The sequence below is a fragment of the Callionymus lyra genome, chromosome 18 (assembly GCF_982586985.1).
Source record: "Callionymus lyra chromosome 18, fCalLyr1.hap1.1, whole genome shotgun sequence".
NCBI lineage: Eukaryota > Metazoa > Chordata > Actinopteri > Syngnathiformes > Callionymidae > Callionymus > Callionymus lyra.
In genome coordinates, this window is record NC_141835.1 from 13869718 (window position 1) to 13896365 (window position 26648).

At 38.0% G+C, this 26648-nt stretch overlaps 2 protein-coding genes across 2 annotated transcripts in view; both read left to right on the forward strand.

Moving 5' to 3' along the window:
• Positions 1 to 11914, forward strand: part of LOC148060577 (uncharacterized) — a 48189-nt gene extending 36275 nt beyond the window's left edge. The window contains exons 125-166 of the mRNA XM_087780424.1: positions 14 to 120; positions 254 to 430; positions 706 to 911; positions 993 to 1087; positions 1195 to 1220; positions 1783 to 1929; positions 2001 to 2212; positions 2323 to 2426; positions 2515 to 2636; positions 2737 to 2895; positions 3052 to 3245; positions 3352 to 3455; positions 3550 to 3656; positions 3790 to 3966; positions 4242 to 4447; positions 4529 to 4623; positions 4731 to 4756; positions 5319 to 5465; positions 5537 to 5748; positions 5859 to 5962; positions 6051 to 6172; positions 6273 to 6431; positions 6588 to 6781; positions 6888 to 6991; positions 7086 to 7192; positions 7326 to 7502; positions 7778 to 7983; positions 8065 to 8159; positions 8267 to 8292; positions 8855 to 9001; positions 9073 to 9284; positions 9395 to 9498; positions 9587 to 9708; positions 9809 to 9967; positions 10124 to 10317; positions 10424 to 10527; positions 10622 to 10728; positions 10862 to 11038; positions 11314 to 11519; positions 11601 to 11695; positions 11803 to 11828; positions 11873 to 11914. Coding sequence (XP_087636550.1) covers positions 14 to 120; positions 254 to 430; positions 706 to 911; positions 993 to 1087; positions 1195 to 1220; positions 1783 to 1929; positions 2001 to 2212; positions 2323 to 2426; positions 2515 to 2636; positions 2737 to 2895; positions 3052 to 3245; positions 3352 to 3455; positions 3550 to 3656; positions 3790 to 3966; positions 4242 to 4447; positions 4529 to 4623; positions 4731 to 4756; positions 5319 to 5465; positions 5537 to 5748; positions 5859 to 5962; positions 6051 to 6172; positions 6273 to 6431; positions 6588 to 6781; positions 6888 to 6991; positions 7086 to 7192; positions 7326 to 7502; positions 7778 to 7983; positions 8065 to 8159; positions 8267 to 8292; positions 8855 to 9001; positions 9073 to 9284; positions 9395 to 9498; positions 9587 to 9708; positions 9809 to 9967; positions 10124 to 10317; positions 10424 to 10527; positions 10622 to 10728; positions 10862 to 11038; positions 11314 to 11519; positions 11601 to 11695; positions 11803 to 11828; positions 11873 to 11914 — 5612 coding nt within the window. The remainder of the gene's footprint in view (positions 1 to 13; positions 121 to 253; positions 431 to 705; positions 912 to 992; positions 1088 to 1194; positions 1221 to 1782; positions 1930 to 2000; positions 2213 to 2322; positions 2427 to 2514; positions 2637 to 2736; positions 2896 to 3051; positions 3246 to 3351; positions 3456 to 3549; positions 3657 to 3789; positions 3967 to 4241; positions 4448 to 4528; positions 4624 to 4730; positions 4757 to 5318; positions 5466 to 5536; positions 5749 to 5858; positions 5963 to 6050; positions 6173 to 6272; positions 6432 to 6587; positions 6782 to 6887; positions 6992 to 7085; positions 7193 to 7325; positions 7503 to 7777; positions 7984 to 8064; positions 8160 to 8266; positions 8293 to 8854; positions 9002 to 9072; positions 9285 to 9394; positions 9499 to 9586; positions 9709 to 9808; positions 9968 to 10123; positions 10318 to 10423; positions 10528 to 10621; positions 10729 to 10861; positions 11039 to 11313; positions 11520 to 11600; positions 11696 to 11802; positions 11829 to 11872) is intronic.
• A 484-nt stretch (positions 11915 to 12398) lies between these two features.
• On the forward strand, positions 12399 to 25566 carry LOC148060578 (uncharacterized). Its single transcript, XM_087779951.1, has 32 exons — positions 12399 to 12537; positions 12609 to 12820; positions 12931 to 13034; positions 13123 to 13244; positions 13408 to 13560; positions 14385 to 14596; positions 14676 to 14761; positions 14839 to 14966; positions 15120 to 15245; positions 15322 to 15506; positions 15646 to 15737; positions 15818 to 15948; positions 16053 to 16177; positions 16373 to 16499; positions 16614 to 16820; positions 16900 to 17070; positions 17138 to 17284; positions 18477 to 18526; positions 18622 to 18754; positions 18873 to 18955; positions 19033 to 19159; positions 19941 to 20131; positions 20556 to 20646; positions 20733 to 20853; positions 20970 to 21151; positions 22270 to 22425; positions 22721 to 22854; positions 22930 to 23063; positions 23140 to 23234; positions 24661 to 24847; positions 24996 to 25214; positions 25295 to 25566. Exons 1-32 carry the CDS (start codon positions 12400 to 12402, stop codon positions 25381 to 25383), a joined length of 4458 nt encoding a protein of 1485 aa, XP_087636077.1. The 5' UTR covers position 12399; the 3' UTR covers positions 25384 to 25566.
• The last annotated feature ends 1082 nt before the right edge of the window (positions 25567 to 26648 follow it).

The window sequence follows — 26648 nt, forward strand, 5'->3', positions numbered from 1 at the left end:
CAACGTATTATAGATTGCACACCCAGAGATGGGAGGGATGCCGAATGGTTAAAAGCAAACGTTGCTACATTTTCGAGTCATCTGTCTAATGAGGATCTAAAGTCCCTTGGTGTTGATCCGGTGAGTGTTCTTTTAGTTGTTTTTTTTAAAGGTTTCCTAGGATGTCTGTTGGCAACTACAAAGAACTGCACGAGAAAAAGCTTTTGTTTTTTAACAAATGAAATATTTTTGACGCAACACTTTCTACCCTCAGACGGAAGTTCTGGATGTACTGACAACAGATAAGAAAGCAGAAATATTGCTTGATTCTGTCACTGAAGGCTCTGCAAATCCAGCCATTGTACAGAGAGTTTTCCAGAGCTTTAGAGAGAGCGAAGATGGGGAAAACATTCAAGATTTCCTTCACACACTTTACACCAAGATTAAGCAGGTAGGTGGTTGTCTACGATGTTTCTTTTTGTTTGACTTACTTCAAAGACGGACTGGATTTTGAAAAGTTCTTGCCGTCTTCAAATGGATTTACGGTGGACAAAAAAGAAATGAAAATTCCTCTCTGGTTGCTCAATAATGTTACACTTGTGAAGGCTTTCAAGCAGTAAATGGAATTGGTTACATGGTCTATAACCAACTTTAGCTCAATACATCCGGTGAAATAAAGTTTTCATCATCTGAATTTTAAATGTGCATATTGTCTCTAATCCACAGGGAAAAGTTGTCTTTGTCAATGGGAAAGTCCGAAAGGAAATCCTGAAGCAGGCGCTTACTGCCCTTTCCGACGAAGTGCACACCTTTGAGCAAGATGAATACAAACATTTGTTCCAAGAGACGTTGAGTCCCTTTATTAAAAGCATCACGCCAAGTCTTTCAGAGGTCATCCCAAACAACATCACCTGCAAATCCTTCGAGGCAATGTAAGCTAAGTTTTTGAAGCATTTATACTTCTTAAAAATGTGTCAAGATAAATCAATGTGATCCTGCATTGTACTCTATAGACTCCATTCTTTTGAGGATCATATGAGATCCATTCCAACGTGTGAAACCAACGATCTGAGGGAGACTATTGCTTCACTAAAGAAAAGATTCCACCGTACGTTGTAAATTGCAGCTATGAATTGTGCAAGATATAATAGAAACTATTGGTTTCCTCTTGCATTGTTTTAACAAGCTATTTTCGTTGCAAACTCTCCCATTCAGGCTGTCCACTTCCTGGCGCATTTAAGGTAAGTTTTCCTTTGTTAAGCATGACATCGATATGGTTCATAAGCCACACATCTCTCAATCAACAAGAATAAAGGATTCAATCTGAGTTTCATTGCATTGTTTCTGCCAACATTTTGAACACCAAATTCTTCTTCCCCCCATTTCAGTGCAAAGAGACTCACGTTAACGGTAAATGTGCTATCTTTTATTCGTATGAATGTTTGATCAATCATTTCTAAACTGTCCATGACTTCCTTTCCCAGAAACACTCATCTGTGATTGTGTCAATGGGTAGGTCAATGATCTTCTTAATTCTTTGAGATGTGTCAGATTTGATTCCATGTTGTTTACTGGGACAACAAACTTATTCTACTGCATTTGCTAGCACAAAGGTCGAGCAAGTCCTTTCTGACAGCCCATCGTCCGTGGCCCTGTGCAATTTGACCATCTATGAACATGCCTGTTCTTCTGTGAGTAGATTTGGCCTTTTTCATGGTAGCTTTGTCTCATGTCATGGTTTCCAGTAATGCCCATTTTTGACATGGTTGTCTGTGTTTTCATGTTTGCACCCTTTTACTGAAGCTTGCACATATGACACCAAGCAAGTTAGTGGCGTTGGTTAAGTGTTCACTGGAAAGCCAAACTGTGTACCCATTGGAGGTGTGGAAGCTGTTGTTTCAAAGAGCTCGATTGGTCCTCAACCTGGGGGAGCTGTCGTTTGCTGGCCAGGTAAGTTGAGAGGAAAAAAAGCTCAAATGAGTGAATACTAGGCATATGCATTAACTCATTTCTGATTCTAGGTCCTGAACAACAGTAATCCATCGGTGCCTACTTTTCTGGAGGCACTTTTAGAGGTTCAACGTTCCAACAACAGCCGGACAAAGCTTCAAGATAACGCCATAATGAGCAAATTGTTCCAGGGGACGCTATTTCCGTTTTCGTCCTCAGTGTCTTCAAACGTCTTGCTGTGCCTTAGCTCCATGAACCTCAGCTGTGAGACGTACCAAGACATGTAAGCATACTGGCTTCTTTAACACATAAATGTGGGGTCCAGTTACAGAGAAGTCATCGATTGTCTGATGGTTTGAATGTTACTCATTTAAATGCTTCCTCCAAATATAGCATCCGGGCATTCAGCATGCCAAGTGAATCAATGACCCATGAAAAACAAGAAATGGTATACAGTCGTTTCATCCGCCCATTCCTTTCAAGAAATGATTCTTCAGGTAATTGAAGCGCTTTGGCAGAAGTTGAAATACATGAGCGAGAATAATGATCTGTTGACATGCATCATATTTCCCTCTAATTTCGTAGAACCTGGCTGTGTGTCTTCAAGCAACGTCAACAGCAAAGAATGGATAATGGCTAACCTTGGCAATTTCTCCAGCTTTGCCAGCGTTTCAGATCTCCTAATATTTTTCCCAAGCATTTCCTTTGTAAGTTAAAACTTTGGGCACTTTGTGACATTCTTGCAAGCTTTTCATACATGTGAAGTGAGAAAGATTAAACACTTTTATCTCATTTTTCCTTTAATAGAATGAGTCATTGTCCAGCCTGACCCCGACTCAATTGGCACAACTGGCAGGGGAGCCTGGGTTTTTGGATGAAGTAATGAAAGTGGATCATATTTTTGACCAATTGGAAATGGGAGACAATGCTGTGCAGAATGCAGTGGAATTCAATTCCCAATTGAATGTAGGTCATCTTTTGAGTTCCTATTGAAGCATTAATTTCTGACTAATGTGGGTTTATTTATAATAACTTCATAAACATGTTTATTGTCAGGTTTTTGTTCCAAATGAAGTCACGCCTTAGTTCTGACAACAATTAAAGTGTTCTATGGTTCAACAGGCTGGCAGCTTCTCACCTGAAGTGGCAGACCGACTGATGATTCGGACCTTTGAGATCCTCCTGGTCGCTTTTGAAAACGCCACAGTTGAAGAATGGAAGACTTACTTCAATGGGATTCCTTTCCTTTCGCGTTTCAACGACAGCATGCTCAGGCGGACAGCTGTGTACCTTGATTGCAACACCTTACCGATTGTGTATGTAAAACTCTAAAGATGGATTCCTCTGTATCTCCTAAACGACGGTTACTTTTTGAAACACTTGAACAGAAATCTTGTTTTGACTCCTGTTTGCAATTGCCAGTGTCAAAGCGCTATCCGGCGCATATGAGAATATGACTCCAAGTAGGCGAGAGGAAATTGCTGATGAATTGGTGAGACTTTGGATATCCCATCCCAAGATCCGAGGTATGTTATCGAATATTGAGAAATACATTCTCCCGAATTTCCTATCTGGCCGTTCCTTGAAACCTATATAATAACTCCTCTCAACGTATTATAGATTGCACACCCAGAGATGGGAGGGATGCCGAATGGTTAAAAGCAAACGTTGCTACATTTTCGAGTCATCTGTCTAATGAGGATCTAAAGTCCCTTGGTGTTGATCCGGTGAGTGTTCTTTTAGTTGTTTTTTTTAAAGGTTTCCTAGGATGTCTGTTGGCAACTACAAAGAACTGCACGAGAAAAAGCTTTTGTTTTTTAACAAATGAAATATTTTTGACGCAACACTTTCTACCCTCAGACGGAAGTTCTGGATGTACTGACAACAGATAAGAAAGCAGAAATATTGCTTGATTCTGTCACTGAAGGCTCTGCAAATCCAGCCATTGTACAGAGAGTTTTCCAGAGCTTTAGAGAGAGCGAAGATGGGGAAAACATTCAAGATTTCCTTCACACACTTTACACCAAGATTAAGCAGGTAGGTGGTTGTCTACGATGTTTCTTTTTGTTTGACTTACTTCAAAGACGGACTGGATTTTGAAAAGTTCTTGCCGTCTTCAAATGGATTTACGGTGGACAAAAAAGAAATGAAAATTCCTCTCTGGTTGCTCAATAATGTTACACTTGTGAAGGCTTTCAAGCAGTAAATGGAATTGGTTACATGGTCTATAACCAACTTTAGCTCAATACATCCGGTGAAATAAAGTTTTCATCATCTGAATTTTAAATGTGCATATTGTCTCTAATCCACAGGGAAAAGTTGTCTTTGTCAATGGGAAAGTCCGAAAGGAAATCCTGAAGCAGGCGCTTACTGCCCTTTCCGACGAAGTGCACACCTTTGAGCAAGATGAATACAAACATTTGTTCCAAGAGACGTTGAGTCCCTTTATTAAAAGCATCACGCCAAGTCTTTCAGAGGTCATCCCAAACAACATCACCTGCAAATCCTTCGAGGCAATGTAAGCTAAGTTTTTGAAGCATTTATACTTCTTAAAAATGTGTCAAGATAAATCAATGTGATCCTGCATTGTACTCTATAGACTCCATTCTTTTGAGGATCATATGAGATCCATTCCAACGTGTGAAACCAACGATCTGAGGGAGACTATTGCTTCACTAAAGAAAAGATTCCACCGTACGTTGTAAATTGCAGCTATGAATTGTGCAAGATATAATAGAAACTATTGGTTTCCTCTTGCATTGTTTTCACAAGCTATTTTCGTTGCAAACTCTCCCATTCAGGCTGTCCACTTCCTGGCGCATTTAAGGTAAGTTTTCCTTTGTTAAGCATGACATCGATATGGTTCATAAGCCACACATCTCTCAATCAACAAGAATAAAGGATTCAATCTGAGTTTCATTGCATTGTTTCTGCCAACATTTTGAACACCAAATTCTTCTTCCCCCCATTTCAGTGCAAAGAGACTCACGTTAACGGTAAATGTGCTATCTTTTATTCGTATGAATGTTTGATCAATCATTTCTAAACTGTCCATGACTTCCTTTCCCAGAAACACTCATCTGTGATTGTGTCAATGGGTAGGTCAATGATCTTCTTAATTCTTTGAGATGTGTCAGATTTGATTCCATGTTGTTTACTGGGACAACAAACTTATTCTACTGCATTTGCTAGCACAAAGGTCGAGCAAGTCCTTTCTGACAGCCCATCGTCCGTGGCCCTGTGCAATTTGACCATCTATGAACATGCCTGTTCTTCTGTGAGTAGATTTGGCCTTTTTCATGGTAGCTTTGTCTCATGTCATGGTTTCCAGTAATGCCCATTTTTGACATGGTTGTCTGTGTTTTCATGTTTGCACCCTTTTACTGAAGCTTGCACATATGACACCAAGCAAGTTAGTGGCGTTGGTTAAGTGTTCACTGGAAAGCCAAACTGTGTACCCATTGGAGGTGTGGAAGCTGTTGTTTCAAAGAGCTTCATTGGTCCTCAACCTGGGGGAGCTGTCGTTTGCTGGCCAGGTAAGTTGAGAGGAAAAAAAGCTCAAATGAGTGAATACTAGGCATATGCATTAACTCATTTCTGATTCTAGGTCCTGAACAACAGTAATCCATCGGTGCCTACTTTTCTGGAGGCACTTTTAGAGGTTCAACGTTCCAACAACAGCCGGACAAAGCTTCAAGATAACGCCATAATGAGCAAATTGTTCCAGGGGACGCTATTTCCGTTTTCGTCCTCAGTGTCTTCAAACGTCTTGCTGTGCCTTAGCTCCATGAACCTCAGCTGTGAGACGTACCAAGACATGTAAGCATACTGGCTTCTTTAACACATAAATGTGGGGTCCAGTTACAGAGAAGTCATCGATTGTCTGATGGTTTGAATGTTACTCATTTAAATGCTTCCTCCAAATATAGCATCCGGGCATTCAGCATGCCAAGTGAATCAATGACCCATGAAAAACAAGAAATGGTATACAGTCGTTTCATCCGCCCATTCCTTTCAAGAAATGATTCTTCAGGTAATTGAAGCGCTTTGGCAGAAGTTGAAATACATGAGCGAGAATAATGATCTGTTGACATGCATCATATTTCCCTCTAATTTCGTAGAACCTGGCTGTGTGTCTTCAAGCAACGTCAACAGCAAAGAATGGATAATGGCTAACCTTGGCAATTTCTCCAGCTTTGCCAGCGTTTCAGATCTCCTAATATTTTTCCCAAGCATTTCCTTTGTAAGTTAAAACTTTGGGCACTTTGTGACATTCTTGCAAGCTTTTCATACATGTGAAGTGAGAAAGATTAAACACTTTTATCTCATTTTTCCTTTAATAGAATGAGTCATTGTCCAGCCTGACCCCGACTCAATTGGCACAACTGGCAGGGGAGCCTGGGTTTTTGGATGAAGTAATGAAAGTGGATCATATTTTTGACCAATTGGAAATGGGAGACAATGCTGTGCAGAATGCAGTGGAATTCAATTCCCAATTGAATGTAGGTCATCTTTTGAGTTCCTATTGAAGCATTAATTTCTGACTAATGTGGGTTTATTTATAATAACTTCATAAACATGTTTATTGTCAGGTTTTTGTTCCAAATGAAGTCACGCCTTAGTTCTGACAACAATTAAAGTGTTCTATGGTTCAACAGGCTGGCAGCTTCTCACCTGAAGTGGCAGACCGACTGATGATTCGGACCTTTGAGATCCTCCTGGTCGCTTTTGAAAACGCCACAGTTGAAGAATGGAAGACTTACTTCAATGGGATTCCTTTCCTTTCGCGTTTCAACGACAGCATGCTCAGGCGGACAGCTGTGTACCTTGATTGCAACACCTTACCGATTGTGTATGTAAAACTCTAAAGATGGATTCCTCTGTATCTCCTAAACGACGGTTACTTTTTGAAACACTTGAACAGAAATCTTGTTTTGACTCCTGTTTGCAATTGCCAGTGTCAAAGCGCTATCCGGCGCATATGAGAATATGACTCCAAGTAGGCGAGAGGAAATTGCTGATGAATTGGTGAGACTTTGGATATCCCATCCCAAGATCCGAGGTATGTTATCGAATATTGAGAAATACATTCTCCCGAATTTCCTATCTGGCCGTTCCTTGAAACCTATATAATAACTCCTCTCAACGTATTATAGATTGCACACCCAGAGATGGGAGGGATGCCGAATGGTTAAAAGCAAACGTTGCTACATTTTCGAGTCATCTGTCTAATGAGGATCTAAAGTCCCTTGGTGTTGATCCGGTGAGTGTTCTTTTAGTTGTTTTTTTTAAAGGTTTCCTAGGATGTCTGTTGGCAACTACAAAGAACTGCACGAGAAAAAGCTTTTGTTTTTTAACAAATGAAATATTTTTGACGCAACACTTTCTACCCTCAGACGGAAGTTCTGGATGTACTGACAACAGATAAGAAAGCAGAAATATTGCTTGATTCTGTCACTGAAGGCTCTGCAAATCCAGCCATTGTACAGAGAGTTTTCCAGAGCTTTAGAGAGAGCGAAGATGGGGAAAACATTCAAGATTTCCTTCACACACTTTACACCAAGATTAAGCAGGTAGGTGGTTGTCTACGATGTTTCTTTTTGTTTGACTTACTTCAAAGACGGACTGGATTTTGAAAAGCTCTTGCCGTCTTCAAATGGATTTACGGTGGACAAAAAAGAAATGAAAATTCCTCTCTGGTTGCTCAATAATGTTACACTTGTGAAGGCTTTCAAGCAGTAAATGGAATTGGTTACATGGTCTATAACCAACTTTAGCTCAATACATCCGGTGAAATAAAGTTTTCATCATCTGAATTTTAAATGTGCATATTGTCTCTAATCCACAGGGAAAAGTTGTCTTTGTCAATGGGAAAGTCCGAAAGGAAATCCTGAAGCAGGCGCTTACTGCCCTTTCCGACGAAGTGCACACCTTTGAGCAAGATGAATACAAACATTTGTTCCAAGAGACGTTGAGTCCCTTTATTAAAAGCATCACGCCAAGTCTTTCAGAGGTCATCCCAAACAACATCACCTGCAAATCCTTCGAGGCAATGTAAGCTAAGTTTTTGAAGCATTTATACTTCTTAAAAATGTGTCAAGATAAATCAATGTGATCCTGCATTGTACTCTATAGACTCCATTCTTTTGAGGATCATATGAGATCCATTCCAACGTGTGAAACCAACGATCTGAGGGAGACTATTGCTTCACTAAAGAAAAGATTCCACCGTACGTTGTAAATTGCAGCTATGAATTGTGCAAGATATAATAGAAACTATTGGTTTCCTCTTGCATTGTTTTAACAAGCTATTTTCGTTGCAAACTCTCCCATTCAGGCTGTCCACTTCCTGGCGCATTTAAGGTAAGTTTTCCTTTGTTAAGCATGACATCGATATGGTTCATAAGCCACACATCTCTCAATCAACAAGAATAAAGGATTCAATCTGAGTTTCATTGCATTGTTTCTGCCAACATTTTGAACACCAAATTCTTCTTCCCCCCATTTCAGTGCAAAGAGACTCACGTTAACGGTAAATGTGCTATCTTTTATTCGTATGAATGTTTGATCAATCATTTCTAAACTGTCCATGACTTCCTTTCCCAGAAACACTCATCTGTGATTGTGTCAATGGGTAGGTCAATGATCTTCTTAATTCTTTGAGATGTGTCAGATTTGATTCCATGTTGTTTACTGGGACAACAAACTTATTCTACTGCATTTGCTAGCACAAAGGTCGAGCAAGTCCTTTCTGACAGCCCATCGTCCGTGGCCCTGTGCAATTTGACCATCTATGAACATGCCTGTTCTTCTGTGAGTAGATTTGGCCTTTTTCATGGTAGCTTTGTCTCATGTCATGGTTTCCAGTAATGCCCATTTTTGACATGGTTGTCTGTGTTTTCATGTTTGCACCCTTTTACTGAAGCTTGCACATATGACACCAAGCAAGTTAGTGGCGTTGGTTAAGTGTTCACTGGAAAGCCAAACTGTGTACCCATTGGAGGTGTGGAAGCTGTTGTTTCAAAGAGCTTCATTGGTCCTCAACCTGGGGGAGCTGTCGTTTGCTGGCCAGGTAAGTTGAGAGGAAAAAAAGCTCAAATGAGTGAATACTAGGCATATGCATTAACTCATTTCTGATTCTAGGTCCTGAACAACAGTAATCCATCGGTGCCTACTTTTCTGGAGGCACTTTTAGAGGTTCAACGTTCCAACAACAGCCGGACAAAGCTTCAAGATAACGCCATAATGAGCAAATTGTTCCAGGGGACGCTATTTCCGTTTTCGTCCTCAGTGTCTTCAAACGTCTTGCTGTGCCTTAGCTCCATGAACCTCAGCTGTGAGACATACCAAGACATGTAAGCATACTGGCTTCTTTAACACATAAATGTGGGGTCCAGTTACAGAGAAGTCATCGATTGTCTGATGGTTTGAATGTTACTCATTTAAATGCTTCCTCCAAATATAGCATCCGGGCATTCAGCATGCCAAGTGAATCAATGACCCATGAAAAACAAGAAATGGTATACAGTCGTTTCATCCGCCCATTCCTTTCAAGAAATGATTCTTCAGGTAATTGAAGCGCTTTGGCAGAAGTTGAAATACATGAGCGAGAATAATGATCTGTTGACATGCATCATATTTCCCTCTAATTTCGTAGAACCTGGCTGTGTGTCTTCAAGCAACGTCAACAGCAAAGAATGGATAATGGCTAACCTTGGCAATTTCTCCAGCTTTGCCAGCGTTTCAGATCTCCTAATATTTTTCCCAAGCATTTCCTTTGTAAGTTAAAACTTTGGGCACTTTGTGACATTCTTGCAAGCTTTTCATACATGTGAAGTGAGAAAGATTAAACACTTTTATCTCATTTTTCCTTTAATAGAATGAGTCATTGTCCAGCCTGACCCCGACTCAATTGGCACAACTGGCAGGGGAGCCTGGGTTTTTGGATGAAGTAATGAAAGTGGATCATATTTTTGACCAATTGGAAATGGGAGACAATGCTGTGCAGAATGCAGTGGAATTCAATTCCCAATTGAATGTAGGTCATCTTTTGAGTTCCTATTGAAGCATTAATTTCTGACTAATGTGGGTTTATTTATAATAACTTCATAAACATGTTTATTGTCAGGTTTTTGTTCCAAATGAAGTCACGCCTTAGTTCTGACAACAATTAAAGTGTTCTATGGTTCAACAGGCTGGCAGCTTCTCACCTGAAGTGGCAGACCGACTGATGATTCGGACCTTTGAGATCCTCCTGGTCGCTTTTGAAAACGCCACAGTTGAAGAATGGAAGACTTACTTCAATGGGATTCCTTTCCTTTCGCGTTTCAACGACAGCATGCTCAGGCGGACAGCTGTGTACCTTGATTGCAACACCTTACCGATTGTGTATGTAAAACTCTAAAGATGGATTCCTCTGTGTCTCCTAAACGACGGTTACTTTTTGAAACACTTGAACAGAAATCTTGTTTTGACTCCTGTTTGCAATTGCCAGTGTCAAAGCGCTATCCGGCGCATATGAGAATATGACTCCAAGTAGGCGAGAGGAAATTGCTGATGAATTGGTGAGACTTTGGATATCCCATCCCAAGATCCGAGGTATGTTATCGAATATTGAGAAATACATTCTCCCGAATTTCCTATCTGGCCGTTCCTTGAAACCTATATAATAACTCCTCTCAACGTATTATAGATTGCACACCCAGAGATGGGAGGGATGCCGAATGGTTAAAAGCAAGCGTTGCTACATTTTCGAGTCATCTGTCTAATGAGGATCTAAAGTCCCTTGGTGTTGATCCGGTGAGTGTTCTTTTAGTTGTTTTTTTTAAAGGTTTCCTAGGATGTCTGTTGGCAACTACAAAGAACTGCACGAGAAAAAGCTTTTGTTTTTTAACAAATGAAATATTTTTGACGCAACACTTTCTACCCTCAGACGGAAGTTCTGGATGTACTGACAACAGATAAGAAAGCAGAAATATTGCTTGATTCTGTCACTGAAGGCTCTGCAAATCCAGCCATTGTACAGAGAGTTTTCCAGAGCTTTAGAGAGAGCGAAGATGGGGAAAACATTCAAGATTTCCTTCACACACTTTACACCAAGATTAAGCAGGTAGGTGGTTGTCTACGATGTTTCTTTTTGTTTGACTTACTTCAAAGACGGACTGGATTTTGAAAAGCTCTTGCCGTCTTCAAATGGATTTACGGTGGACAAAAAAGAAATGAAAATTCCTCTCTGGTTGCTCAATAATGTTACACTTGTGAAGGCTTTCAAGCAGTAAATGGAATTGGTTACATGGTCTATAACCAACTTTAGCTCAATACATCCGGTGAAATAAAGTTTTCATCATCTGAATTTTAAATGTGCATATTGTCTCTAATCCACAGGGAAAAGTTGTCTTTGTCAATGGGAAAGTCCGAAAGGAAATCCTGAAGCAGGCGCTTACTGACCTTTCCGACGAAGTGCACACCTTTGAGCAAGATGAATACAAACATTTGTTCCAAGAGACGTTGAGTCCCTTTATTAAAAGCATCACGCCAAGTCTTTCAGAGGTCATCCCAAACAACATCACCTGCAAATCCTTCGAGGCAATGTAAGCTAAGTTTTTGAAGCATTTATACTTCTTAAAAATGTGTCAAGATAAATCAATGTGATCCTGCATTGTACTCTATAGACTCCATTCTTTTGAGGATCATATGAGATCCATTCCAACGTGTGAAACCAACGATCTGAGGGAGACTATTGCTTCACTAAAGAAAAGATTCCACCGTACGTTGTAAATTGCAGCTATGAATTGTGCAAGATATAATAGAAACTATTGGTTTCCTCTTGCATTGTTTTAACAAGCTATTTTCGTTGCAAACTCTCCCATTCAGGCTGTCCACTTCCTGGCGCATTTAAGGTAAGTTTTCCTTTGTTAAGCATGACATCGATATGGTTCATAAGCCACACATCTCTCAATCGACAAGAATAAAGGATTCAATCTGAGTTTCATTGCATTGTTTCTGCCAACATTTTGAACACCAAATTCTTCTTCCCCCCATTTCAGTGCAAAGAGACTCACGTTAACGGTAAATGTGCTATCTTTTATTCGTATGAATGTTTGATCAATCATTTCTAAACTGTCCATGACTTCCTTTCCCAGAAACACTCATCTGTGATTGTGTCAATGGGTAGGTCAATGATCTTCTTAATTCTTTGAGATGTGTCAGATTTGATTCCATGTTGTTTACTGGGACAACAAACTTATTCTACTGCATTTGCTAGCACAAAGGTCGAGCAAGTCCTTTCTGACAGCCCATCGTCCGTGGCCCTGTGCAATTTGACCATCTATGAACATGCCTGTTCTTCTGTGAGTAGATTTGGCCTTTTTCATGGTAGCTTTGTCTCATGTCATGGTTTCCAGTAATGCCCATTTTTGACATGGTTGTCTGTGTTTTCATGTTTGCACCCTTTTACTGAAGCTTGCACATATGACACCAAGCAAGTTAGTGGCGTTGGTTAAGTGTTCACTGGAAAGCCAAACTGTGTACCCATTGGAGGTGTGGAAGCTGTTGTTTCAAAGAGCTTCATTGGTCCTCAACCTGGGGGAGCTGTCGTTTGCTGGCCAGGTAAGTTGAGAGGAAAAAAAGCTCAAATGAGTGAATACTAGGCATATGCATTAACTCATTTCTGATTCTAGGTCCTGAACAACAGTAATCCATCGGTGCCTACTTTTCTGGAGGCACTTTTAGAGGTTCAACGTTCCAACAACAGCCGGACAAAGCTTCAAGATAACGCCATAATGAGCAAATTGTTCCAGGGGACGCTATTTCCGTTTTCGTCCTCAGTGTCTTCAAACGTCTTGCTGTGCCTTAGCTCCATGAACCTCAGCTGTGAGACGTACCAAGACATGTAAGCATACTGGCTTCTTTAACACATAAATGTGGGGTCCAGTTACAGAGAAGTCATCGATTGTCTGATGGTTTGAATGTTACTCCTTTAAATGCTTCCTCCAAATATAGCATCCGGGCATTCAGCATGCGAAGTGAATCAATGACCCGTGAAAAACAAGAAATGGTATACAGTCGTTTCATCCGCCCATTCCTTTCAAGAAATGATTCTTCAGGTAATTGAAGCGCTTTGGCAGAAGTTGAAATACATGAGCGAGAATAATGATCTGTTGCCATGCATCATATTTCCTTCTAATTTCGTAGAACCTGGCTGTGTGTCTTCAAGCAACATGAGCAGTGTGCAATGGATAATGGCTAACCTTGGCAATTTTTCCAACTTGGCCAGCCTCAATGATTTGCAGGGATTTTTCCCAAATTTTTCCTATGTGAGTTTTTTTTCATAACTAAAGTTCTCATTTATTGCTTATTTATAAATCATATCTCAACAACACTGTGAGATTTAAAACAATTCCCTTTAATTATAATTTGTTTTTTTTAATATCAGCTTTGTATTTAAATCTATTTTTTATTCTCCCTTTTCACTATCAGGCAGCTTTTCCAAATCTTTCAGTAGAAGACTTGACCCAAGTTGCAGCTGATCCAACTCTGCTACAGGATAAACAAGATGTTCAGAAAATCATTGAATCACTTCGTCCAGATGACTTTCGCTCTTTCTACGATTCTCTCTCATTTAGCATTGAGGTAAATGCTTCATAAACATGTGTTTTTTCACTTTCCATTGAAAATTACACTTGAATCAAATCAGCAGTCAATTATCTTGGTTTTATTCAGCTTTAAGGAAAAAAACCGAGGGCCATGAGTTTAATTATTGATCAAAATCTATAGGATAATCCTTCTTCTAAAATCTTTTACCCACTGGTTTGATTTGGAAAAACATAATTATAAAATATACAAATAATTATGCTTTGATAAAGAACTTAAAGTATATAACTATGTATAAAATAGAAATATATAAGACATACATCCAACATGATAATCTGTAACCCGATATGATTTTTTTCAAGTTCACTCAAATCTGACAGACAACCTGCTAGCCACAGAAACCAAACTAGCAACTTCTTATTACATGTCACTATCAATATGATGACTAAAAGGGACTACTACATTACAGCAGTCAGAAAAAATATATTATATATTGATATATGACAGAGACTTTTGTTTTACTTAAAAGTTGTGTACATGGATCCCTTGCATTAGTCTGACTTCTGCAATAAACCATCCTTGAGACTTTTTCAAAATAAAAGTTTTGTTTTCTTGATGGTCGCCCAAGATGATGTTGATGAAAACATGTTTTGACCACATTTTTTTTGCTTTATGATTTTGTCAATGAATACGAAAATGTTTGAAAGTATGCAAAACAAATAAAAGGGATGTATTTAGGTTGTATTTAAGTGAAGGGTGGAAGGTCATCCAATATGATTTTTTAGCACTTCAGAGAGCAGTTTATAATTTATTCACGTCATTGACCCTTGACTCAAACTTTGTGTTGTTCTCTTTTTTCCCAGGCAAACCCAAACAGTTACTCAGAGGAGGTGAAATCTGAGTTCCTGGGAGCAGTGTTGAATAAAGTAAATCTTTCTTCCCCTGCTATAAATGACCAAGAGTTCATGCTCTGGCTTGACAGATTGAGACCCCTTATTTCCAACACATCTCCAAATCTTATCAAATCTCTGTTCAACATTGGCCGAAAAAGAGATTGTGAGAGCATCGAAAGAATGTAAATATTTCAAGATTTCTAATTCCTCTTTTGAACAAGACTGGTATTAAAAAATATTCCTGTGTGTTTGTTTGTCTAGTATAACAACTCTGGATTCACTCAGCTCAACATACACCAGTGACACAAAGAAAAATATCTTGAGCAGTATTCTTCTCTACCTCAAAGGTTGCTGCCAATTTGGAATGCATCCATTGTTGAGAAAATGTTTTCTTTTCGCTAATTTACTTCCACTATTTTTTTAGATCCAACATCTTTGAAATGTTATCATGGTAGAAGCTTCATGGGCTATTTAAGAAATACATCCGGTACTTTTGGATTTCCTGATGTGCATACCCTTGTTTCGGTTATACCACCAAACAAGAATCTTGAGGTAAAGTATGATAATACTTCATTTTACACATGCCGAGTTTTTATGTGTATTTATACAGTACATATATATACTATATCCATATGCAATACAGCTACTTTGAAAACAGAAATATATCCTTGTTTTTTTCTAACAAGAAATTGTTTTTTTTAAAAGGTATACAATTCCATATCCTCCACTGAGTTGAAGGAGTTTCTGAGTGTGCCACATGTTATTGGTAACAACAGTGGCCTATGCAGTATTTTCAACATTTACAATAAAACGATCAAGTTCCTGGAAAAGGTATGAAAGAAAAAGGATCATTTTTGGTGTTAACTGCTTGTTATAAAGCGATGTGTATTCTCGTTTATGTGAACAGGAGGATGTTGCAGACATGGCAAAGAAGGAAATCCTGCCTTGTGTTTGGTCATTGACACTGAACACTGAGGACAAATCCCAAATAAATAATTGGTTTATAAAAATGGGTTATTTCAAATTTGTGACCACTGAACTACTCGGTGCCAGTGCAGTGCAGAATTCGACTTGCGCTGCTTTCCAGAGTCTGTAAGTAGTAATTATTTACAAAACTGCATAATCTATTGTTTCTTCTTTGCAGAAATATAAAAAAATTGGACATCTTATTCATAAATCGGTTAATCCATAAAATCTCAATTAAATCTGTTTATGTTGATATTTTTTACAGGGTTTCAGTGATGGGCCAAAACTTTACCTTCACCAATTCCAGTGTGACAAAGCTTACTGTCTACACCACAATAAAGTCCTACTTGCACACGAGTACGTGTCCAAGTATAAAAAATAGCTGCTTGGTTACTTCCTGTCAAGGCTTGTGACATTTTAGTTTTGCTGTGTTTTAGGTGCGAGCGCCCGATGCTACGATGTCCATGACAAAGAGTTGAACTCCAGCAACTGGTTTGTGACTAACGTCGGCATGTTTGTCAATTTTGCCACTGTGGATGATCTCAATGGTTTTGTTTCTCCTGATCAAGTAAGTCTGACTGTCTACAAGCTTCATCTGTATTTCAAGTTTCTAAGCCAATTTAAAAGCAATCGAAAGTTCATATTTAATTATTTTCTTTCTTTTTTTTTAAGATGAACGTGTTTTTGAGCAACAAAGAAACCATGGAGCTTTTCAGCAGCTCACCAGTCTCAGAGGAAGTATCCGATTTCTATGTCCAAAACATTTTCGCCTCCAATTCAGAATTAAGTGTTTTATCGTGAGTAACCTCTTCCACAAATGAAATAATTATATCGATAAAAGCATGATTTGTACAAGGTACCATTAGTTTCGATGGCAAATATATTTTTTTGCTTAACAAACTTCATCTGCCAGATACAAAAGCCAACATCAATTTGACTGAATAATAATTATCTTATTCCCTGAAGGTTAACTGCTCACTCTTTCGATTTAGACTTCCCGATTCATTCCTGTGCTCCACTGAAGTACCAACTTCCTCGTATGTTGCTCTGGATGAGAACAATACCCTCGCCGTCCTGGGTAAACTGAATACACGATGCAATGAAGAAATTAGTCCTGAGGTATATCTATTTAAACCACTATCCTTTTTGTTAATATTCAAACCTACACTAAATACTTTAATAAATATATAGTTCATTGTTCATGTTGAATAACAAAAAAAATTTTTTTTCCAGGTGTCAGCAGCTCTTTCATCTAATATTGTGGAGATCACTCCAGCGATTTTGGCAAACATGGGCAGTGCCAGTGCTGGTTTTACTACCACCCAGTTATCGCAAGTGAGCTCATCAGTGCTGATCTCTGCTCTACCATCACTTTCCAAAGTCAGCTTTAATCAGGAAAAATCACAAATAATCGCCCAATCGATCATTTCCGGGTCTAAGGTGAATATTTATTTTTCTATTCCATCCATGAAAAAACAATGGGTGAAGTGGCTAATTACACTTAATATGTTTTCAACAGAACACCACTGGATCTTTGATGCTTTCACTCGGAACCTTAGTGTCTGGAGTCACAACATCAACAATGGAAAGCATTGAAGTATCTGAGCTACAAAGGCTGTCCCAGGATCCAACATTTGTGTCCAACTTGTTAAATACCCCAAACGTCCTCCAACTAAAATTTGTCCAAGTGGTAAAAAAAATTGTGTTGCCATCACTGAAGACTTGTTTTCTAACAATCATTTTCTCTTTTATTTCAGCTTATTACTCAGTTCAAAAGTTCTGAAGTTATGGTTGCCAATGTCCCTGGTGAACTGGCGACAAAAATCCCACCTTCAAGATTAAATTTTACAGCAGAAACTCTAAATACCACCATAATCAACAAAAAGACTTGGACATCCAGTCAGGTTGGTTTTTTGGAACTGAGTAGGATTGTCACAATACCACAATTTCAGGAGCAATAGCAGTGATTTATTCTGATACTTCGCGAAACCATGGTTAACAAAAAGCAGCCTCTGCTTTGAAGTACACAACTTATTTAAGAAATAAAAATAACAGTCAATCATTGTACATTCAGTTTGCTAACTTCAGAGACACGTTTGCAGGTTTTCAAGGTTTTATAATTTCTCCACATTCATCTGCTTTGAATCCAAAGTATTTCCGAATGTGACTCCGACTGACATTTATCAGTAAGACGAGGCGGCGTCTTGTTCTTCGAAACGAAATAACTGAAGCGTTTCTTCTTCGAAGCTCCTAGAGTGCTCAAACGCCTATACTTTCGTCTGTTCTGCCAAGAACACGTGTATTCAGAAGTTACGATACCAAAAAAAAAATGATGTTGTTTTTTTTTCGTGCTGGTACCGAATTGGTACCGAAGCATCATTTCTTCTTTGATCTTTTTCGAAGCTACAAACGCGTGTTCATCTCAGTTCTTCTCTCACACATTGGCTCTTAAAGCAACAGTGCACGTTTAAGATGAACATTACACAATTTAAATGTGATTTGATGTTTGTTTTAAACCTTTTTTTAGTGAATTACAGTTGGAACAAGGCACAAAAATGTGATATCATCAAATTTCTATCCAGTTAAACATTTTCCAAATTTTCTGTTCTGCAAAATGCTGTTAGCAGAAGGTTAAACTATTACCAACTGATTTGTAAGTATTAATCGGAACTTATTTTTAAATTGCAATTCATCTTCATCTACTAGTAAATTAAGAATAGTTACTATTCTTAGTAATAATAAACTAGCAACTTAAGAACAACATCCGAAAAATAAACTTAACTGAGAGTTCAGTCATTAGTAAGTCATTTACTTATAGCTTGTTTATGATCTATTACTATTTTATATACAGTATGTATAGTTATAAATCATCCAGATACAGTTAACAAGCAGTTATAATTTTAATAATGAATAAGTCATTTGTAATCCATTAAAGTTTCATTAGTGCTCTGTTAACTTTTAATAAGAGTTAGAGTTATAAATAAGTTAACAAGTACTTAACAAGTCATTAAACCATCCAGATTTTTCTTAAATTAAAAACAAGACTGAAAGAAACTGTGTGGACCGTCTAACCATGGTGTTGCCTTCTTTCTTTAGGCTTCCATGTTTTTCGGGCTCTTTGGAGAAAAGGAGATTGACACTGAGATGTACGTAAAACAATTCTTCAATTTGTTTCTGATTCTTGACTCCGATTGTTTTTGTGTTTGACTAATTCAAGAGTGTTTTTTTTTACCCATTTCAGGTTGTCCACTTCAGTACTGCAAGGCTTCACTTGCACTTCAGTCAGGAAAATGAAAAAGAAAGTAATAAGAAAAATGATAAGAGCGTGTCGGCCGAGGAAAAAGAGATCAAAGGTGCAGCTGAAGGAATCTCAGGTATGTTAAGAACGTTTTATAGGATTAAAATATACTTTTTTGACTTTGATACATTTAATAGATATAGCCCTGCACAATATAAATACCCTCTTGTCATAACCCATTTTCATTTCTACAGCTTACCTGCATGTACAATCTTGAGAAGAGAAACTTGACCCAAAACTTTGCTGAATATCCCTCAGACATGCTTCTCTACTTCAGGTGTGTGCTCATCTGATAGTCATTAAAGTAAAATATAGATGTTCCATTGCTTACAAGTTGTCTTTGGTTCAATACAGCTCAGCCAATGTGGAGCGCGGCAACTGCAAATCGTACTTTAAAGCATTGGGCGTGGCAGACTTCAGCGTATCCACCAGCATTCTAAACATCAACTCGAGGTTGTTTGAGGAAGCCAAAGGATGTTTGGTGGGTAGAAATCATTTCATTTATGTCACTAAATACAATTATTTGTACACTTAGTTTCAGTGGTTTTGATTTAGTTTCATAAATCAAAAAAATAAAGAAAGTGGATTTTCTTTTCAACATTATGAGTGGAGTATGAGGGCCACTCCACATTTTTTTTTTTAATTTTATTTCAAGATTAAAGTCGTAGGAAAACAATTTATTACGAGATTAAAGTCATAGGAAAGCTTTTTATCATGTGATTAAAGTTGTAGGAAAATACTTTATCACGAGATTAAAGTCGCTTGAAAATTATTTTTTTACGTGATAAAAGTCATAGGAAAATACTTTATTACGAGATTATAATAGTAGTAAAATTCTTTATTACGAGATTAAAGTTGTACAAAATACTTTATTATGATATTAAAGTCGCTGGAAAATACTTAATTACAAGATTAAAGTCCTGGGAAATACTTTATTACAAGATTAAAGTCCTGGGAAAACCATTTATTACGAGATTAAAGTCGTAGGAAAATACTTATTACGAGATAAAAGACGTAGGAAAATACTTTATTACAAGATTAAAGACATAGGAAAGTACTTAATTACAAGATTAAATTCCTGGGAAAACAATTTATTACTAGATTAAAGTCGTAGGAAAATGCTTTATTATGACATTAAAGTCGTAGAAAAATACATAATTATGAGATTACATTTTTCAAATTTCTTTATAATTCATACACTTACAATGAGAGACTATTGATGGTGGAGCAGCAACAATGTACGGTTTCATTGTCTATTCCAGGGAATAAGTGACACGAGCCTCAGCGGGGAAACACTGGATGTCCTGGGCAACATGTGCTGCACTCTCGATGCTTCTTACATCGAAAACTCCGACCCTGCGATTCTGGAGAAGCTGAAAACTTGCAAGGGATTCTCCGACAGCCAGGTGGGCGCCATGGAATCGATGCTGCTGTCTGGGAGAACATCTTTTGGGTAAGTGTTAATGTTTAATGGCATGAAGGATGTTCTATTAATTTTTTACAATTCAATGAAAAAAATGGTTTTATTTCAAGGTCAAACATTCCCACTACTACTGATAGAATTTCACCTTTTTTTTTTAGATAAGATGGGTTTCATTTTTATCTCTCCTTTACTTTATTAGAGTTAAATGGGAAATAGCAACTGTTAAAGTAACTTTACTTGTTGCATGATGGAAATAGGCATGAATGTGTGAGTGCCCAGGGTGTTCCCTTGCACCCCACCTGATTTTTCAGATCTTCATAAGAGGACAAACATTTAAAAAAAAGTATTAAATAAATGTGAAAAGTGTATTTTTCTCTCATGTGAAGCTCTGAAATTATAATTTGGGTACAAATGGGTAATGAATTGTGTTTTTCTGATTTATTTTTGTTTTCAGGAAAACTAACAGCTGGAACAAGAGAACTCTGGAGGGTCTTGGACCTCTTACTACATTTTTCACACGCCGCTTCTGGGGCCAATACAAAAGAGTAAAACTAAATTTTGACTTTGAATGATTCACTGAATTACAAACATATCACTGTGTGTGAAATAAATGCTTTTGTTATTTTGACAGGCAACAAAAAAAGGTTACCTCAAAAAGTTTATGCCACGACTGAGACGCAAAAAAACAAGCAAGAAAATAATGAAGCGGTTCTTTAAACAGTTACAACCTCACAGAACTAGGCGAGGCGCAGGTAAAGGAAATATATATTTATATATTTCGTCTCCATAATCATTTAGCTTAGACTGTTACTACAAATGTAAAAAAAATAACACTATTATTTGTGATTCTTTTTTTTTTTTAATCAAGGCTGCACTGTCGGCAATATCACCGCAGTGACAGTAAACGAAGGTTCGTTTCCCTTTGGCTATGACACAAACCAGTTCGACCTGTGCCTGGATCTTTCCGTGCTCGAAGCGAACGTCCAGAGCATCTGTGAGAAAGTTGATGATGACGACCTTCAGTTGATCGTCCTGAAGAAGCTCAATGAGGTAAAATAATGAAACTAAAACAACCATTTCTCTGCAGTGATTCCCTGCATACAAACCATCCTCCTTTAAATCTGGGAAGTGTAAAGCTGCAGGGTAGTCTGTGTACTCAGATTTATTGAGAATTTTATCTTTAATTTTAAAGTCAATTTAATGGCACCTTTAAAAAAACATTTTCAGGCCTTGAATTTCTATATATTTTTTAAATTTCTATTTTTATTTTTACATCTTCAGTCTCATGGATTAATGGCTCATGAGGTATTAACTTTTGTGGAGTCATTTTTAAAATTGTGAAGTGCATCTTATTTAACTCATTTATAGATACATAGATACTTTCTTGATCACCCGGAGGAGAAATTATTTTGTCCAGCAGCAATAACGCATCCATGCAAACAAACATCCATAAATAGATGTAAAAATGATCTTATATACATATTTACGTCTATTTATCTTTCATGTCCCATCAACACTTATTTTTCAACCCTTATGTTATCTCTGGGTAAAGGTGACCCGAAGGCCCGAAAACAAATATGTTTGAGGTATTCCTTGTGTTGTCTCTGGCCTACAAGATAACATGACCCTCATGTTGAATCTTAGGACAACAAAAACGTATAGAAAATATTTTTCCTATTTGTTTCTTTTATAAAAATGTATTGATCACCTTCTTTAAATTATTCATATTTACTGTAAATTAAAGTATAGAGATGTGCGCAGGAAACATTTAATTTAGACCTTTGGTAAAATATTATTTTTGAAGGGATAGTTCACCCAAATTTCAAATTGCACTTTGGCTATGACTATGGGTTATTTTCAGTGTATCTGTTCTTTTTAGAGATGCAGGTAAATATGTATGTCCATTTAATAAAACAACTGAGCGTCCAGGGAAGAACTTCCACCAGAAAAATTCTTTAAAACATCCAAATACCTTCATTCTGCTTGTATGTAATGTCCATCTTGTATTGACGATAAGAATTTTTACAGAAAAGAGTGCTTTCTTTTTATTGACCGCACATCGCAAATTCTTAAAGGCATTGGTTTTTGGTTGGATACGGTCGTCTTGTTTTTAATTCAATGCATCGTCTTAAAAAACATGAAAAGATCAAATCTGTTTCATTTTCCAGTTGTATCCATCTGCGGTCCCGGAAGGTAAGGTAGCAGCTCTCGGGTCAGTGTCTCGCTCTTCTACCCTTGAAGATATTTCGAAGTGGGAAATCACCAAAGCTGACACATTGGCGGCACTCATGAAGGCAGAGGACGGAGGCTGGGCCTCAGACAAGGTACGGTTCGAACAACTGCAAATGCCTTTTGTTATTTCAGAAATTAACTCTTAAAACTATTTTTGTAATGGTCGGAGGAATCTACAGTGCTTCGCTTTGCCTTTAAATGTTATATTCTTTGATGCCTAAACCATTTCATTTTTAAATGTTGATAAAGATTACAGTATTCATGAGTCAGAATAAGACCTCTCATATTTTTCACTGGCTCAAATGAGGTTGTGTTCATATTAAAGTTCAACATCTAAAAGCTTATGCTGGTTCCTGTGGTGACTCGTCTCTTCTTTTTGCCGTGCAGAGCAAAGCCATCATCACCAAGTACTTGAGCAAGTCAGGGAACTCTCTGGGAAGTGTCGAGATCAGCAGCATCCACTCGAACCTGTGCTCATTAGACACCAGCACCTTGGAGACCATCACGGCAGACGCTGTCAAGTAAGTGTCAATGTGGCTCACACAAGGTTTTGAAAGCAGAACAGATCAAAGATATGTTTATTTACTCACATTCAGAAACGCCAGCCCTTTGTCCCTTGAGTTATGTTCCTTGGATCAGAAGAAAGTCATGTACAAAATCAGTAAATCAGCATTCAACTCTAGGAAGTCCGACCCTTCCGTCTATTATAATTTGATCAAGCCTGCCATAGGTAAGAACTCGTTCATTCTTCCATGAAACCCTTTTTATTGCCTTTTGTAACTGCATTTATTTCCCTGATCTGACAGGTGGAGCGAGTTTAGAAGACATTATTGAACTCTCCACTCAAGAGATCAACATGGACGTGAACACTTTCCGCACCTTGGACCCAAGTGTGATCTCGGTGAGCCACCTTTGAAACTCTTCAGCGGATCCTGAGAGAACTGATCCTCAAATGTTATTGTTTAATTCGGTTTGATCTCTCAAAAACTTTGTCGTGTTTCCTTCTTTCTTTACAGTATTTATGGATGTACCACTTTGTTTATGCCAACTGGATTACAAGTCGGCCTATGTATTATTATGTTTCTTTAACTTCTGATACAGGGGTTTCAAATTCGGTCATGCAACGGCCACATTTCTTTAGCACTTATATCTATAAAGGTTGGTTCTCTTAAGGATGGCTCAAACATGGCTCCTACAGAAATATTCTTACTATCTTAATGAATGGCAGATGAAAGAAATCAATATCTTGAGTTCCCCAACCATCTTCCACATAATTTTTTCGGAATCTGCCGCTATTGGCCCGAAGAATTATGCTAGCAACCCTCTATGTCTGTACAAACATGTTGAAGGGAGAAAGAAAATCTGTAAAACTAAATAACTTGTATTTTAAATCAATCCCTGGGCAACACCAGGTACTTCTCCAGATATTAGAGGTAGTATAACATTTTAATCAACTTTTAAGTATAAGTAATAAGTTTTACTGTTATTACTCTGCAATTTCTGACATTTCTAGTAGCTTAGCTGACGTCTTCATCGGTCACCATGTCATGCACTTTGATTTGAGCCAGGCCCATATAATTACCTGCCAACCTGGATTAGGCCACCATGCCACCAGTTTAGATATTAAGTAAGTAAGTAAGTAATGGTCATTTCTGAAGCGCCTTTCTAGACCAGGGTCACAAAAATCAACACACAGTTAAAATATATACTATAAAAGGTCAAGATACATAAGACAAACATATGATTCCCAGGAAATCAGGGAAAAGCCCAAAAGAAAATGTCTTAAGACGTTTCTTGAAGGAGTCAGTAGATCCGTCAAATACAGAGGGAGAGGAAGATCGTTCCAAAGCTTAGGAGCAACAGTCTGGAAGGATTTCTCTCCTTTGGTCCGGAAGCGTGTTCAGGAACCACCAGTAGATTCTGATCCACAGACCTCAGAGCCAGAGCTGGGGTGTAAGTCTGGATCAGATCGCTGATGGAAGGTCTGACCTTGAATAGATCTGAAAGTAAGAACCGGAATTTTAAAACTGATCCTGAAAGTAACTGGCAGCCAGTGAAGAGTTTTAAGGATCGGGGAAATGTGAGTTCTTCTACTAGAGCGGCTCAGAATTCTCGCCGCAGAGTTATGTATTAACTGCAAGCGAGACAGCTCCTTCTTGTTTAGACACAAAAATAAACTGTTACATTAGTCTAAACGAGGAGACACAAACGCATGGATAGATAGTTAGTTAGATACTTAATTGATACCCGTCCCAACCTCAAGTTTCATGTTGTATTTTTTGCATTTTATTAGCTTTTCAATCATTGTATATTTTTCTGGTTGACAGGATTTGACTGTGACCAATGTGAAAAACCTCCTGGGCAATCAAGTGTCAGATCTGAAGATGTTTGAGAACGAACCTGTGGTCCTCAACTGGATCAACCAACAAGATCAAGTGGATCTTGACACTCTACGTGAAGGACTGATCAGCAAACTAGTTGACCGCACCACTCCGGCAGCAACGCAGACTAAAGGTTATTGCAACTATCTTCTCACCAATTTACCAACAATTTTGATATATTCCACCCAAATGTTCATGTTATAAGTGCATTTATTTGTCAGTAACAGCTCAGTCTATTGTAAAATCCCAATTGCTGTAACAAATATTGTGATCTGACACAGGGAAAACCAACAAAGTGACTGGGAAAACAACCAACAAAGTGACTGGGAAAACCACCAACAAAGTGAATGGGAAAACCACCAACAAAGTCACTGGGAAAACCACCAACAAAGTCACTGGGAAAGCCACCAACAAAGCCACCAACAAAGTCACTGGGAAATCCACAGAAAAGGTCGTAGGAATGACAACAAAGGGGAAGGTCCAAACAACAAAACCTCCTAGTAAGTAACAATTCCACTGAAACTAAGCTCACATGAGAACAAATCACTCCCAACTGATACATTTTTTCATTTTTTAACAGATTCCACAAGTGGAGGGTTCATGCCTACAATCAGCCTGATGCTCCTGACCACCTCACTACTTCTACTCCTTCATCTGACAATGAATTAAATCATGATCAACATATAACTTACTATTTAACGCGATTGTGATGATTTGAATATTTAAATTAATACTAATAATACCTTCTAATACTCATGATATAATCATAACATAATCTTAAATGATGTTTTTTTGAAATCACCACAAGAGTGCTTGTATATTCTAAAAGCAACTTCAATAATAAATGAATAATCAAACATAGTCACAGTGTTGAGCTTCTTCGCTTTTTTTTAAATCTCCGTCAAGGACATAATGCGTCTGCTGTTGTGCCTGAAATGTTGATATTGTAACAAGAAACGATTGATGACTTTTCTATGGTGTTCCGGATTACCGTCTGCATCCAGAAATCCATCCACTCTTCAAGTCAAAAATACGGCCACTGTGTTTTGTTCTAGAACTCTATTACCACCTGCTTGTCTACTGAGCTCAATATTTTTCACGCTAAAAAAACGCATAACAGCCTGCACGGGGAGATCAGCTCGCGTATTTTTGTGAGGTTGGTTGGAACTGGGCTTGGTATGCTCTTTCTATACCGTCCTTTTTACCGTCTGTTGCTGTCAATCACTTCATTGACAAAATGTGATCCATTGTCACTCCTGATGATCTTCGAGATTCCAAACTGAGTTGACATAATGCCTTGGCAACAGTGAGTGAATCTGGTTAAGCCTTTTGAAAGATCTCAACCTAATTAGAGAAGGTTGCTATAAGTACTAGACAATATTAAACACCTTTCTGTTTAGAAAACTGAAAAAAATCTAGGTGAATGGTCTGAAACGGATAAATTGGATCAGGGAATGAGCCACGTTTTGGTCTCAATTGACCTTTGGAGTTATTTATGAGTAAGATTAAACACTGCTTACAATTTTTTTTCGGAAGGAATTAAACCCAATTAATCCCACTTATCTGGTCTATCATCCCTTCTGTTGAGAAAAGGGTCAACCCATGACTCAATACTGCAGCCCATTTAAACAACAATTTTGGTAACCACGTTTTTTCTCCTGGGCCTTATGTCTAACTTGTTTACAAGTTTGGCTCCTTTCTTTCTTGGTTCACTGTTCTACCTTGTTTGGTTAAGGTATGTCCCAAATATCGGACTTCTTTTTTCCAAAGTTGTAACTTGTTTTCACTTACTTTGTTACCTTTTTTATGTAAATACCTAAGGAGTTGGAGAGTGTCTTTTTTTGCATTTGGCTTGATTTTTGTTAACCAATCAGATGTTTTCTCCTTTGTAAGTAAAAGCAAACCATGCTTGACTTTCTTTTTCTAAAGGAATG